General features: G+C 41.9%; 1 protein-coding gene across 3 annotated transcripts in view; it reads left to right on the top strand.

Moving 5' to 3' along the window:
- Positions 1 to 16579, top strand: part of IFT56 (intraflagellar transport 56) — a 54895-nt gene that overhangs the window by 11806 nt on the left and 26510 nt on the right. For all 3 annotated transcript variants that reach the window (XR_016441819.1, XM_090042743.1, XM_090042742.1), the window contains 6 exons: positions 3863 to 3912; positions 6624 to 6769; positions 8705 to 8876; positions 9278 to 9352; positions 10788 to 10890; positions 13564 to 13619. Coding sequence is in view for 2 of the 3 variants with exons in the window: in XM_090042743.1 (XP_089898869.1) it covers positions 3863 to 3912; positions 6624 to 6769; positions 8705 to 8876; positions 9278 to 9352; positions 10788 to 10890; positions 13564 to 13619 (602 nt within the window). In the remaining variant the exon portion in view is untranslated. The remainder of the gene's footprint in view (positions 1 to 3862; positions 3913 to 6623; positions 6770 to 8704; positions 8877 to 9277; positions 9353 to 10787; positions 10891 to 13563; positions 13620 to 16579) is intronic.

Raw genomic sequence — 16579 nt, 5'->3', positions numbered from 1 at the left:
TACCCTCTATACCCTCCCTCTGTTGTGGATTGAAAACTTCTATTCATGCCACTGGCAAGCCTTAAATATTTACCGTGTCCAGGACTGTTCAGTGTCCTAAACTGTTGATCATCTGCTAAGAAGCTATCACAGGATGTTTTACTGTGAGAAGAACAGTCCCATTTTTCCCTACCATGCTGCTCATGGTAAGGGTTATTCTCAAATTGTGACCAACCTTCCTTTTTTAGAGAAATTGATATGCTGTTGGAGATAATGCAGCAGCAGAGGTGGGGAACAGGGGTGTGTCCAAACAGTTCCAATGCAAAGGTGAAGTGAGCATGGAGCTGACAACCCCTTGGGAAGAGATTGTTTTCTGGCATTGTGCTTGAGAAGGGCTGGAAGAAAAATGTCTGTCTTATTTGTTAGAGGAAAATGAATGAGTAGTAGATAGGAAAACAGGAAAGAGAAAGAAGTGAGTTTGACAGTTTATCTCAGTTACTCAAAAAAATCTAGAAGTTAACACAAGGAAATTCCATCTCTGGGAAGGAGACATTTTGGTGGTTTGAGCCCTGCTTCCATGTAGGGTTAGGATGTAGCAGAATTATAGCCTTATGTTGCAGGCCCTTGTTCTGCTCACTCTGCAGCTTTGTGACCACACAGATTAAAAACAAAAAAACGAAACTGCATAATTCTCTCTCTTTGTAAAGATGCCAAATGCATTCCTTTTTATGATGCAGGAATGGCTATTTGGGTGGCTTTGACAGAGGTTGGGAGTGTTCATTAGTCAGGGTGACTGAAGAAAATCCAGGAAACAAAGGAAGACTTTTGGAAAATTTTTTCCAAAGGAGCTTATAGCTCTGTAGAACATGAACTTTCTGTGTTCAGCCCTGCAGGTAGGGAAGGGTAGTCGCTATAGTTGGGGGAAGTGGGAATGGCGGCAGTCAGGAAGGTAGGGAAGTAGCAGGGGAAGAGCAACGGCAGCCAGGGGTGGTGGAAGTGGCAGTGGTTGCAGCAGTGGGCAGGAGCACGGACCTGTGCTGGTACCTTGGGGCTGCAGCTGGTGGGGGCCCAGGATGGAGCAGCAGGAGAGAGGAACCTGGGCTTTCAAGGGCATGGAGTCCACCTTGCTCTGTTCCATGGGGCTCCCTGGGGCTTACATGCAGTTCCTGGGTTATCCACCCCAGCCATACAATGGAGCCAGTAGCTTGGCCCTGCTCGCTGCCACGTGCAGATCATGGGGAATGGTGGTGTACTTCTGGGAGCAAGAGGAGGGACTTCCAGTGGCAAAGGTCAAGGGTTAGGGACAGGACTTCCCATCCCAAGATGGTGACCAGGGACGCATCTACACATGCATTTACTCTGGCCTAGATTTACTGTGTTGTAAACTAAGCCAGAATAAGGGGTTTGGGGTTGGTGTCTACACATGCAGTGATTAGGGAGAAAATTTGCTCCCAGTTCCCTGCATCCCTGCAGTGTGCCCTTGTCTCCACCAGGGGGATCTCCTCCAGGCTCTGGCTGCAGCTGCCAGAACCTGGCAGCCCTCTTTAAAAGCCAGACCTGCTCTCTGACCAACCTCTTTCTTGCCCAGGAGCAGTGTGCAGCAGCTTTCTCCTTGGCTACTCTGCCTCCCCATGCTATGGCTGCTCCAGCCCATGGCCCTAGCAGCAACAACCAGTACCCTGTGACCCTGCTGGCTGCCATGATCACCCTACTGGGCCATCATGCTGACTGCTGCCTGCCCCATGGGTGTCTCATCCTGCCTGGCTTTTCCCATGCCCAGTGACCACCTGCCCGCCTACAGTGTGCCATCATAGGGCTGCTGCTGCCACCGCCAGGGATGCCAGTCAGGGACTCTATGATGCCACTGCCATGGCTGTCATTGCCTTCTTGGGCCTTCAGTCCTGCTGCCTCTGGGTCCACTGCGCCAGCCAGCACTGGTGGCTGCATGTTGTTCAGCACACCTGGGACAATGAGCAGTGGCTGACCAACTTCTGCATGACCCGGCCCACCTTCTGGAACCTACTGTAGCAGCTCCAACCCCACCTGTAGCAGCAGGACACCACTGGTCCTCCCCATAGACACCTGGCTGGCTCTCACTCTGCTGAAGCTGACCACGTCCACAGTCTCCAGCATGTCAAATACCTGGTCAGTATGGGCAAGGCCGCTGCCAGGAAGGCTGTCCTGGAGGTGTGTAGTGCCCTCCTGGATGTGCTGGGGCACATAGTGCTCCGAATCCTCAACCCCTTGGCAGTAGTGCATCGGGACCCTGGACAGGACCCACCTCTCCATCAACTGCTCTCCCCACGGAGACCAGCCCTATTACAGCTGCAGGCGGTTTCGTTCCATGCTCCTGCAAGTTGTGGATCACCATAGCACATTCACCCATGTGAGTGCTGGCTGGGTAGGCGGTGTGCAGTGTGTTTTGGCATTCTGGCCTGGTCGGACTGGTGGAGAATGGGTGCTTTGCACTGAGGGAGCTGGATCTCCAGGTGGGCACCATCGCTGTCCTGCCCTGGCTCATCAGGAACCCAGCCTACCCACTCCTCCCTGGCTGATGTAGCCATATACTGCCCACCTGGACCCCCACCAGGCCCACTTTAACTACCACCTAGGCTGGACCTGCACCCTGGTCAAATGCACCTTTGGCTGCCTCAGGGGCTGCTGGCACTCCCACACCACATACACTGAGGTCACCAAGGAGAACTTCTGCCAGGTCATGTACTGTATAACATCTGCAAGGCTTGGGAGGGAGCTGTTTCACAAGTCATGGGTGGAGTAGGTACATGGAGGCCATGTACATTGCTAGGGAGCAGTGCTGGCAGGCAGGCAGGCACAGCAGAGTTGTGGCCTGCCCGGGGAGACACGGGCTGCAGTGCCCTCAGGCTGCCTGTGGTGTGCACCCCAGGCCACAAAATGTCTGCAGGCTTTTATAGCCCGCAGACAGGCTGCCATAGAGGTAGCCCAGCCCTGGAGCAGGAGAGGCTCCTAGCCTGCTGCACTAGGGCTGGCCATATATGGCAGCAAATTTGCTCCTGGGTCGTGTCTACATGTGCATTACTGCCTAGTAACTAATCACGCATAAATGTGCTACCTGCATATGTCACCTGCAAGTAACAAATTTAAGCACAATTAAGGGTTTTCACTGTGCAGTAGGGGTGTGCACATGTAGATGCACATGCTTACTGTGCAGTAATAAATCTCATATTAGACACAGCCCCTGAATACAAGATTCTTCCCAGGACTCTCCATTTTTCCTCCCAGCTGATGCTATATGCCTTTTTTGCATATAAGAGAAGAAAGATTAGAGCTGCCATGCATTAGAAGGCATAAATCAAGTGAATGGTAGCAAAATGGTAATGGTATGATATGATGGGTCTTGGCAAGAATAGTGGAATTTTAAGGCATATAATTTTACGGGGGTTTGTCACAAAAGGTATGTTACATGTGGGACATGGTGCAAAAGTCTTTGATTATGGGTTAGTCACCTGTTTTGCACGTGTATAAGAGACTGTGCCCTGCATGCTTTGCAGTGTCACTCCTACAAACTATCAAATGTACAAAATGTTTTAGCAAGAAATAAAAAGGAGTTAAGGAGCATGAGACAAAGGCACGGAGAAGATATGTTCAGCAAACAATTTTAAGAGATGAAGAGTAGATGAATATAAAAAATACAGAAACACTCTCAAGTATTGGTAAAATTGTGTGAAGTTGCCAGAGGAAAGGATGCTAATAGAAAAGTGAGGTGAGTGGGTCAGTGAGGTGCACTTGGATTAGTTAATGGGGCGGAGGGGGGGTGTCTGTGTATTAGGAGAGTCTAAAAACAGTGATAGAAGTATTGAATTGTCCCCCACATTGGTACTTACTGTTGGATTTTTCCATTTAGCACCTAAAAGTCCACTTCAGAACCGTCTCCTCTTTCATCTGGCACATAAGGTATGTTTGTCTTTTCTTTGCACACATTTCCTTTTGGTTTTTGAATTTCATTCTGGTGTTGGTTGCTAGATCAATAGCCTGGCAGGACAAGTATGTGTAGCACTAGCAGAACAGACCTTCCAAAACCCAACCCTACTGCATTATTCTGACTAAAAGAACTATCTCTTAAGTGCAAGAGATTCTCAAAATAGGCCCATGTCTAGTAGGATTAAGAGTGAGACCTATCAGTTCACTCCATGCAGACCAATTAACAATGGCCTGATAGTATTTTTGACCATTGAATTCCATGACTTAGTTTGAACCAGGAATATGGAAGGATAGTTTGTGCATTTCCATTCTTCTCAGAATATTGGGCTGTTCTAGCTTGAAACTATCTTGGAGCCAACAACTTTGGTAAAAAGATCTATATTCTGTTACTAGTCTCTTGAGTGATTTGCCAGGCACAATCTTGTATGTAGCAGGGAGGTTTGATTTCTCTTCAGCAGCGATAAAAACACTGGTTTCATTTTTTTGCATATCGGTATCTTGAAGATTAATGAAACGGAAGGACTTGGCCTGTATTATCCAAGCCCACTAGGAAAAGTTCCTCCATTTTTAGCCTCTTACTTAGATTGCTTTTGTTCTATAAATAGAGCATGGTATCTGTTTTGACTAACAAGGAAACTTTTATCTCTTTGGCACAACATTCTTGTGAAGAAATAGCTGTCAGTTTAGAAACATCAAAGTTAAGGGAACAGGCACACGAAGATGGTGGGGGGTCCCCCAAAGTAAATGTGTTGATAAAATTGGATTGTGTTTCAGACTAGTGTTTTCAAACTTGAAAACAGAATGCATAAAATGCTGCTGTTTAAAATTCTTACAGCAAATGTATTTAATATTATAGAATCATCAGGATGAAAGGGTCCTCAAAGGTTATCTAGTCCAGGCCCTGTCGCTGCTGTAATTTTTTTTTCTTTTGGTCAGACCTTATTAGCTAAGCAGGGTCACTGAAAACCCAGATAACAGCTACCCAGGTAGTGGCATTTATTGTTCACACTGAGATTCAACAAAGCACTCAAGCATATGTCTTACTTAAAGTGCTTTGAGTGGTCTATCAGTCAAACATGACAAATAAAAAGGTGATTATGAGCACATGCTCTGCATTGTGACAGACAAGCTACATATATCTTAAAATTAAGCAACCTATAATTAAAGTCCTTGCCAGACATTAATATAATTGTATGATTGGGATCAGAGGAATTTTATGCTCATGTATCCTTCAGAAGTGCAGCCCAGGGTAGGGGAACTAGATCTCCTGTGCAGGGTTGCATGGCTTGCCTTTCAAGTTGCTGGCAGCCACAGAGCTGGGATCTGAGGAATATTAAGTATGCCTGATCCCAAAAATTGTGTGTCCTTCCATGTACATCTGGTATTGCAGAACACACAATTTGGGGGATCAAGTATAAAACTCCTGATCCCAGTCACGTAACTGTATTAATGTTTGCCATATCATACTTGGGAAGCTGTTCCTGCCATGCCAGTGAGATGCACAAATGATCTGTGCCTATCATGAATTGTACAATAACTGTAATGTCTGCCAGGGGCCTGAAGTACTGTACTTTGGATCAGGGCCAGAGTAGGTAGTATTATTTCCTTTGGATCCATATTCTGTCATGTGCTAGGATCAAGTTTAAAGGGGAATTGTGTAGCTAGAGAGGCATTTTTTGGATGAGGACAAACCCAGGTCCTGGCCATGTATAGTCATTAAAAATGTCTTGGCACTTTTTGCAACAGGAATGCTAACCTTGGAGTCCCAGCCAAATTCTAATATGGATGGTCACCTTTTAAATACCTAAATCTCCTTGCAAGTTCAAGTGGAGACCTAATTATTCATTTGACAGCTGAAAAACTGTTGTGTAATGATGACATTGGCACCCACAGGTGTCTCTGTTTGGAAACTTCTTTTGTCAGTACTGAACAGTCCTTTTTAAGGGCAGCTCAGGTAAAAAGGAAAAGAGGTAAGATGTAAGGATGAGCAGCTAGATATTTTAAATAAGAAAACCTACCAATTTTTTAAAAAATATGCGTAAGTGTCTCTTCCATAACCCATCTCTGACAGCAGTAGAGGTTTATAATTACCACTCTTAGCAGCTATATATCTAGTAGAGGGAAACATTGGAATGGTAAGTGACTTGAGCATACTAATTAAGTGGATATTCTTGGCTGCTTTAGAATCTTGATATAGTTCAAATTTGTTGGTTACAAAGAAAACTTGCCAGAACTGCCAAAAATTACGAGAATCGTCTTAGTAGGTTGTTGGTCTGATAACATGACTTTTTTCTGGCCCCAAGAACTAAGCTTTGAATCCAAAAATAGCAAAACTCTTCTCTAGCTCAACTGATCATTGTGAAACCTTATTTTCTAAAATTATTTTGACAATGGTATATCTAGTCCACCCCTTTCTCCCCATGCATCATGGCAAATAAGATTTAATAATTCTAAAATCACGCCTGGTAGGGACGTGTATTTTGTCTCTTGTGTTCTTCTGGTGAGGGGTGTTTTACCTCTTTCTCCACAGCATCCATTGGCCAAACAGGTCTTAATAGAAGAAAGTTTTCTCTAATTTCTAACTGGAATCTTTGAACTACAGTAGAAATCTCACTTGCTGATTGATGTGGCTAACTGTTTTCTTATCTGAACTCTTCTGGAGGGTGTCTGTTTCTCTCTCTTAGTTCAGTGATGAAAAGAAACTGATGAGCTTCCACCAGAATCTGCAGGATATTACAGAAGATCAGCTCAGCTTGGCATCTATCCATTACATGCGGTCCCACTACCAAGAAGCTATTGATATTTACAAACGCATACTTCTTGATAATAGGTTGGTGTCTGTCTCTCTCCCCTCTTAGAACCTCACTTCATGTGTTGTACTTGCATTCCATGTAGTTGCTTGGATTCAATCAACTGTTTGTGGTAGGTTTTATGCTTTTGTCTCTTCTTCTGTGAGAAAAGTACAGTGCTTCCCTCCTCACTTTATCACTCTATTCTAAACCATTATGCCAATTAGATGTAGGGGGGAAATGTCCACCATCGTTCACCTTGTAATATGCTTCAATCTGTGACCCATCACAAGTCTTTTCTTTCTTTCTTTTTTCTTATGAAAATCTACAGAATTGCAAGCAGACCAAAGAATATGTTGCCCATATCTTTTTTGCAATGCGAAGCTGTAGACAGACACTTAATTTTTCTGCAGATTTCCTACCTGAAAATTCTCAGTTTTAGTTTTTGAATTCTACTGAAAGCCAGGGTGTGGAAGAGAAGGCTTCAGTCTCACTTTTACTTTGGAGTTACTTCGTGTTTCTCTCAGGCTCTGAGGATTCTTCCCATTTATATTTATTCTGTTACAACTGCTGACCTGAGGTTCCATATTATAACCACTAAACACTCAGCTCAGGAGTGGAAAGAAATCAAACCACTTCCTAAGTACATGTGGGGGTGCTTTTTGAGCCATTCAAAGCACAAATGTCTTGGTATGCTCTCTCTATAGTAGTCTTTTTGGCCTGCTGGTCTGGGAAGCAATGATCCAGAACTCAAAGGACTTGGAAGAGTAGTTTCTATTTTGTCAAAACAAGCAATGGTCTTTCTAGAGTGTTAAATGCTTCAGAGCAGTGTTTCTCAACCTGTGGGTTGCAGCCCAAAAGTGGGTCACAAGAATATCTGAAAGGGTCATGAACAGATATAAAAAATGGATCAACAAACTTTTTAAAAATGTATTCTCCTTTAAAGGAGAAAAAATGTGGCTTTTCCCTTGCAGACTGACAGTTCCAGCCTGCAAGGGAATGCTTTGGGCTCCCCCTGTCCCCCACACACCCACCCTCTGCCCCACACACTGGTGGGTGGGGCCTGGGGCAGGGGGCAGTGGGTCAGGAGCAAGGAGTACTGGGTTGGGACTGGCCATTGACATTTACAAATGGATCCTGGCACAAAAAAGGTTGAGAACCACGCTTCAGAGAAAGTTGAAATGCCATTGTAATATGTATAGTGCAATTCTTTGCTATGGGAGGAAATTTCAGCTTCAGTGCTTGGGTAGTGATCAATTTATGTCCATGATGATTACAACATGAAGTTTGTAGCATCCATAACATTTGACAAAGGAGGCTATTGCCTAAGATAGCTTGTGCTTTTCTGAATGAACTAGTTTACCTGCCCTGCTTTTAACATAATGTTTGTGATGGTTATCCTAGTTGTTGCTCCTGCAAATTCTTTTCTTATTCCTAGAAATGTTTTGTTCTTTGTGGCTTGATATCCTGCAATGAGTTTGAGAGGCAATTATGCACAATATAAAAATAAATAAATAAATAAATGTCAGTAAGTTTCTCTACCCATAGAATATATCTATTAATGAAAAGCAGACAATTGCTTTATGTGTATTATGTTTATGAACCCTAGTTGATCAGTCCAAATGAAATTATTACATTCTCCCTTCATTTAAGGTTACTATGCACTCCCAGAATAATAAGTCCCAAGATTCAGAGGTCAGTCATTTGACCTGTGAAAGCAGGTGAAGCACTAATAGTAGAAAGAAACCTGTTCTTGCACATGGCCCTAAATACCATGATATTTTTTTGCGTGCAACAGAAACTAGATCTGGAAAGTCACACACAAAGCTGTTCTCAGAACCCCCTATTTTGTGGTGTTTGTAAAGGGTGTTGTAGAAAATGAAAAAGAATATCTAGTTGCTGTTAGTATTCTTTGCAGCATAATCATTTGGCAGGAACTCAAAGCTTTGGTGAACACTTCCTCTTTTGCCCTGCAGGGAGTACCTGGCTCTGAATGTGTATGTGGCTTTATGCTATTACAAGCTGGATTACTATGATGTGTCTCAAGACGTATTGGCTGTTTACCTTCAGCAAGTTCCTGACAGCACCATTGCTCTTAACCTCAAGGCTTGTAACCACTTCCGACTTTACAACGGCAAGGCTGCTGAGGTAACCATTGGAAAGCTCTTCTGGCTTGTCAGTTTCATTCAAGGTCCCACACTCATTTCTCCCCTTGTAGTCTCTTATCTATCTTGTGCTTAATCACAGTTGTTGACAATTTGTTTTTATCATGTCACAGTGGCCTTTGAGGGATGTCAGCTACCTCTAGTCTACACATTCTCAGGCACCAAGGTTTTCTGTCTGCATGCTTACCTTGCCATTTTCGAAGACCATTTTTTTTGTCCTGCTTTTGTACAAATGTATCAGGGTAAAGTGGGGAGGTGACTTTCTCCATAAACCAGTTTATCACAGCTGGATATGAATACCGCTTAGTTTCAGCAGTTGTGTGAACTGGCAATGAAGGGTATTTTTTGTTTGTTTTTGGCTAAGCTTTTTATGTATGATTTCAGGCAGAACTCAAGAGCCTAATGGACAATGCCTCCTCATCTTTTGAGTTTGCAAAGGAGCTCATTAAGCATAATTTGGTGAGTTATACTAGTATGCCTCAAACTGTGGCCTGGGGAGCTGTTCTTGGTAGACTGCAGCGTGAAATATTCTGGGGAATTTTGGAGGCAGGGTGTGAGAGGTGAGTTGGTGAAATGTCATCATGTGTGCAGCCATGGCTCTTCTCAATATGTCTCCCAGTTTTTTATTTAATTTCATCTTCTGTTATTTTATATTGTCAGAATGATACCATGTCATGAAAAAACAATGTTGGTTTAAAGTGCTGCATACCTTTCTAGATTCTTGGGGCAACTTAGTCAATACCTGGATTGTGGTAGATGCCTTACCCTGAACTTTGTTGTTTAACCAGCATACAATGTCAGTGGAATTGAAATGTCTCAAGCTAATGGTCTCCATTTGCAAAGTAAATAGCAAGAAATTCACGGGAGGCACACACTGAGACAAAACAAAAATATTTGCCTTTTGAAGCAAAACAGAAACTGATCATTTGACAGAAGTGCATTGCAGTAGTTCAGCATTATTCTAAACTACCAGTGCTTATAATAGTGTGTTTCTATTTGGTGGAGTTGCTTACTTTCCATATACCAAAAATGCATATGACAATCCACTAGCCCAGCAGTTCCCAATCTGTGGTACAGGTACCACCAGTGTTACGCAGACAACCTGTCAGTGGTAGCGCTGCATTAATAGATTTATTATAATTACTTTATAGGACAAATTTGCTGATGGTACTTAAGGTTGTATCATTTTAAATTGGTGGTGTGTAATCTTTCAGAGTTTGGGAACTGCTGCACTAGCTTTATGGGAAGTAAACTAATGACTAGTGACGGACCAGTCGAAAAGGTAGATTTTGTGGTTCAGCTAGTTGCAACAAGTTTATCATAACTTTTCCCTAACATATCAGGCATTCAAAAGTTAATTCTGGTTTTAGATTGGAAAAATGAACATTTTATGTAATTTTATTCTGCTTTCTTTGTAAATGACTCAACAGATGATAGATAGTCTTTTCTCCTAAGTTCCGAAACCATGTCCTGAATACTGTTGGGGATGTTATTATGTAAATTGGAAACCATTATTACTTTTGTTTAAATTATCCCTAGTATTCTTTATAACTCTAGGGTTATTAGCTCTAATATTTTAACATAATTTCAGCTTAATAAAATTGTAATTGCCCAGCTGTGTTTCCCTTGCAGCTTCAGTTCAGGTCACATCCTATCTAATTTGTCTAACACTGTTATGTGTGGTCTTGCTTTTAGTTTAGTGGATTAGACTATTTTGAGGTGAAGATACTTATAAATACCTCACATTATTAAAATTACTAATAAATAGGGATTCAGCTAATGCCAGTTCTCTTGATCATAGCTTATCATTAATATAGGAATTCTAAGGCTGATTGCAAAGCCAGAAACAGAAACATACTATAGATGTTAATAAAGTGGGTACTTCCCTCTGCAGGTGGTGTTCCGAGGAGGAGAAGGGGCTCTGCAGGTTCTTCCTCCCCTGGTTGATGTTATTCCTGAAGCCAGACTGAATCTAGTGATTTACTATCTCCGTCAGGGTAAAGAAATCTCTCTCTGGCTCTTTCTTGGGTGCAGGAGGTGGAACCCTTTCTCTTTCTGTGACACCTGTTCACCTGCTCATGCCTGGTTTTCCACAAATATATATATTTTTAGCATTGCTTCTTAATGTGTTTGATTGATAGCCTTATGAGAAATAAGCTAATGGCTTATACATTTTTGGTGTCTGGAGAAGGGCCAGCTGTAAGTGTCTGAACAAATCTACTTTGTCAGAAGATCAGAAGTCCCTTTTTCCCCCTTTGCACTGGCGGAACACCCTTAACTGAGCTTGTTAACATGGAACAGTACTTCATTAGTAGACAGGATTCCCATCTGGTCTATAAAAACTATTTTTGTAAATGTAGCATAAGCGGGCTGTGAACTAAAGTAACAAGAAACAAGGCAGCACTGTGAATGAGACAATACATTCCAAACACATTTTCTAACAGTTGAATAATGCAGGTAGGTGGTCCTGGGCAGCAGGAAAATCTCCCGTGTTTCCAAGTTATTTACTTCCAGGCTATTCTGTATCTTTCTATTTGTATTTCAGTCCTACCACTGGTTAAAAAGCCTTCCCTCTTCCCCTTCTACTCCTCACTGCTGTGTTCTTCCATTCACCAGTGGATTGATTGATTGAGTTGTTGTTAACTGCAGCCATCTAATGTAAAGGGATATGGTGATTCCTTTTCCACCCAATGCCTCCCTTATTCATGGTATTGTCACACCTTTCTGTGACCAGCTGTTTAGATCTGGGTACTTGAAAGCAGTTAATGTTATCTCCTTAATCTTACTCTGTCCCACTCAGTAAATTTTGTTGCATTTCAGAGAATGTTTACTGTTTTAGCTTGTACCCTACTGCTCTGCAAATGTTTGTTCTTCTTAGATGAAAGAAATATAGTCAGAAAAACTTCAGACTTATTTTGTGTGGAGAAATAAACCACACCCTGAACTTTTCATGGTAAATCTCCCAATATGTGCATGAGTAACTTTAAAGAGCAACTTTTAAAGAGCAACTCACAAAGACACTTCCAAGGACCCAGAGGGACAGATTTCAGCCCCCTCTGTGCAAAAATGAAATGTATTTTCTATGTATAGGGACTTTTTACTATCTTTAATTTTCCCTAAGCCTGAGGAAGGGCATGTGTGCCCAAAAGCTTGCAGAAAAAGATTTTTTGTTTTTGCGATTTCTTAGTTGATCTAATAAAAGGTATCATCTCTGAACCAAGAGTTCTAGAGTTTTGCATTTCTTTTTTTTGTCTCAGACCAACACGGCTACCAAATACATCCCTGAGTAACTTTAAAGATGTAACAGAGGGGAAAAAGTTCAATGTACCTTTTATAGCTTGCTTATATTAACTCTGAAGCTTGAAATACCTATTTGGGAAGACAGTTTTACTCATAAGGTTAATGCAATTTAAACCTTTTTGAGGATTCCTTTTAAATCTTAAGTTACTTTTTTTGCATATCAGGCTGTCTTGGGCTATATATCCAAGCTGAACTTTACTTGCTTACTTCTATGAATCATACATCATGTTTTCTATGATCCTAGCTGGATATAAATCATGTTATGGCATATTGTTCAGTAGAACCTCATCAATCTCTACAAATCTGCAGTCACATTACTTTTCACAAAATGTGGCAATCTTGCTCCATTTTATTATTTAAAAAAATAATACTAGAGAGCAACAGTAAAGTCTCAGGCTATGAAAACGTTACAACTTTTACCAATTGTGGTACAATATTTTTAATAACAAACTAATAGTACTCACTACACAAATGTTTTTAAATGTGTTAGTACATGCCATTTAGTTGAAAATTCTGCCCTTCACTGTAGAGTAAATCTAACTAATATGTACAAAAGAGAGGAATGGAGTGAAGATTGTTAAGAATGGAAGGGAGGGGGAGAAAAGGGGGGCCAGGAAGGAACCTTAATTGACTATCCTTAATTGACACATCTAAGTGCACCAAACTTTTAATATGTAACTTGCACCAGCAAAAAAAAAAAATCCTGTTGATGATTTAGCCTATTTTGTATGGGGAACTATTTTTAACCTGTACTGACAAAAGAATTCTTTAGCGGTACAGTTAGAATCTGCAGTAGGTAGTTTGGCTTTTACTAGGAAGCCTTAATGTTGAAAGATCCTAGTATTCTTTAATTTAGAATGTATTAGTGTGTGGAGTTAAATTCCTAAATTAACTCTTACATTAACAAAGGTTTTTTCTTGGGAGATCTGGGATCAAGTAGAGTAGTTAACCAGATGTTGAGCTCTTAATTAAGAAAATGTGAGGGGTGTCTTCAGAAGCAACTAACCTCTTCCCCGTCCTCTCCAAAGGGAGGCATAAACGTGTTGGGAGAGAGAAAGATGAGGGATTTATTATCTTGACCTTGTACTATTGAGAAGGCAGGCACTGAACTATGAACAAGGGGCCAAGTCATCTCTGTATGAGGAAAAATGTAGTAATAAAGAACCTATTACTCAATCCATGTTTGTAATTCAGGCTCCAGCAGCCATCATCAGCAAGATATAAATTTACACCAATTTATAGTCCTCTTTCTCTTCCCCTCCAAATACTTTCCCTGGCTGTGACTGTGAAGGAATGTTGTGGGGAATGAGTGATTTGTTTGAGTACAGGGTGTTATAGTTTGTCATGCATTCTAATGTCTGATATTTCAGATGATGTTCAAGAGGCTTATAACCTGATTAAGGATCTGGAGCCTGCAACTCCACAGGTAATTGGAAGCTTATGGAATTGTTCATGAAGGGAGATGCTTTAAATTGGGGTGGAATCTGCCATATACAAAGAATATACTGTGGGTGCTTGCATTCTTCCCACATGTAATATCCTGTATCTGTCTGTCTTTCAGCTTTTATTGGTGCTAACACTTTGGGTAAAATTCTGTATATGAAGTTTTATATATATAAAATGTACATGCTATATATACTATTTATTATTTAGCAAATTTATTACAGTCATTCCTGGAAGATCATTTGAAACCTAGTTTCTGTTAAATACAGTCCCTGCCTCAAAGAACTTAAGTCTTACAATCTAAACACAGGCACAGGGTTGAGGAACAAGAAAGGTAGTTAACCACATAACAAAGGGGTATATTGCTGGAGGGTATAGTTTGGTGGAGGAGCATATAGCTTCAGATCAGGAGGTCCCTGGGCCCCTTTTTGGGGAACCAGTGGAAAATAGGTGAGGCTTTGTTCCCCCAGGCAGCACCTGGGTTAACAAGGAATAATGGCCACAAATTGATTGAGAACAGTTTTGATATCAGGAGGCATTACTTTACGGTTAGGGCTGCTGGGCTCTGGAATGGGCTCCCAAGGGATGTGTCCTCTTCCCTACCTTGGGGGTCTTCAAGAGGAGTTTGGATAGATATCTGGCTAGGGTATTATGATCCCAGCACTTGTTCCTGCCCAGGGCAGGGGTTAGGACTTGATGATCTGTTCAGGTCTCTTCTGACCCTAGAAATGATGAAACATTAGTCTGAAGTCAGGCAGAAGGCAAGGCAGGGTGGCACCTTAAAGACTAACTCATTCAGAAAGCCATAAGATTAGAGGAAAGTGATAGAACGTAAAAGGATAGAGAATAATACAGCAGTGGTAAACTGTACTGTTGTTTTTGGCAGTTGTATTTTGTTCAAGTTTTGAAATAAAGTCTTGAAATAGTTTCCAGGAGATTACATTGGGATTAGCTAGGTGGAAAAGCAAAGAAAAGCAGGGATAAGGGAGAGTTGTAGCAACCACCAGCCAGCATAGGCAGGAAAATGCACTGAGTAAAAAGTATAGTATCCCTTGGTTCATATTTGAACTGCTTTCTTCAGGTGCCGTGCTGGCTTCAGTCTCTGGTTGGCTCTTCCCTGTGGTTTGTTTGTCGAAGGTCACAGAGCTGGGGTTGAGAGGAAATATCTTATGGCTCTTTGAAGTAATGAAAGGGGAGTCCTCCATGGTACTGGGCTGAGGTTTGTTGAGGAAAGGAATTGCCTCAGCTCAGTTCATCATTGTTATAACCTCCTCTGCACTTACTTGAACTGTTTTCTGCATCTGCAGTGCTTTTAATCTTTCATTTTTCCCCTGTGTTTTTTCTTTCACAACACACAGCTGCTCATCCATTGTGTAAATGTCATGGTGGCATCCTCCATTGCCTGCTCACTAAATTGTGAAATGAGCACCATTGTGCTTTTCTTGTATGCTGTCCCTCTCGGTTTGGGGAGTTTCAGAAACACATTTGCAAAACTAATACATATCCTCCTTCAGAAACCTTCTCAAACAGCACCTTTGCCATGATGCTTACAAAAAACTTGACAGCAGTTAGCCAGCTGGTATGCTGAGACAATCGGTTATCACGCTAATCAATACTGTTATTGTTTCTTATACCTGTATTGGGCTGTATCTAGCTGTTGCCTCTTGTCTTGTACTTAGATGATAAGATTTTTGGCCACGGATTGTCTATTTATATATTGTTTGCCACAGAGGGAGGTTCTTGACTAATGCTCTAAGGCAGGGGTACTCAACCTCTGCACACTGGCCAAAATGCGGCCCACAGAGCCTTTGCATCTGGCCTGCAGGGTTCCCCATGGGTTGGGAAATTTGGTGGTGCGGGAACAGTGGCCACTCCCCACCCCTACTACCAAATTCCCACACCTCCTCCCCCGGTACAGCTGGGTTGGGGCCTAGCCATGCCCCCTTTTCCCCACACCACCAGGTTGGGACCATCCCTTGAGCCCCCTTCCCCTCCTCCACCCATCCAGCCAGATAGCACCCTGTTGTGCCTGTCCTGGGTGCTGGATCAGGGCCACTGGCCACATCGGGGCCATGGATGGACTGGGCACTACCCATCTGGACTACCAAGGAAAAAGGTTGAACACCACTGCTCTAAGGTTTTAAAATAATGTGAATAAATGCAATAATACTCTTAATGTGAACAAGAGAAATACCTATTTTAGATCCTGAGGAAAGGTTATTTGGAGAAAGGTTTAGATGATGCAGTGGCTAAATTTCTTGGGACCTGCATATATACAACTGACAACGTTACTAACAGAGAACTGACATGAGTAGTGAATTATATACTCTTTTTCTTAGACAGCCTCTGTTTCAGTAATGCAGATGGTGTGGTTGTCTGATATGTAAGTTAGACTGCAGCAGCAGATCATCCCAAACTTAGGCTGCTATTCCATAAGGCTTAGCTAGTTGTGTTCATATGTATCATGTCTGTTAACTGTTAGTAGGTGTGCTGCAAATGTTATGAACATAATTTGAAAGTAGCAAAACTGTGAGTGTTTTATAGACAGTTATACATAAGTATCAGTACATCTCTTTTCCCATGCTACCACCATTCTGTGTTGTGCAAGTACTAAATAATGTTACAGAAAAAATATTTTAGACCACTTTTTAAAATGTTTATTGGTATTGTTTATTTCTGCCTGTAAGGTCAGATGCATTTTTTTACCATGAATTCCACTGTACAAGCTGTTTAAGAAAAGGAAATTATAATGAATATTAGAGAAATCTAAGTAAAATCTAAAGCAGCAGTACTACTAATATCTCTTTTATAATTATTATCTGGGGGCATATGGGTCAACTCAGGCCTAGGGGCAACTCTGGGGCCATGTGATGGGGCTCTTTAAGTCATATTTTTTACACCCCTGGTCTAGTGGTGTAAAACGAAACAAGAGTCAGATTCCCA

Source organism: Crocodylus siamensis, chromosome 4, assembly GCF_052110815.1.
Source record: "Crocodylus siamensis isolate JL-2025a chromosome 4, ASM5211081v1, whole genome shotgun sequence".
NCBI lineage: Eukaryota > Metazoa > Chordata > Crocodylia > Crocodylidae > Crocodylus > Crocodylus siamensis.
Note: the sequence above shows the minus strand (reverse complement) of the source record. Positions and strands in the feature narration are given on the sequence as shown.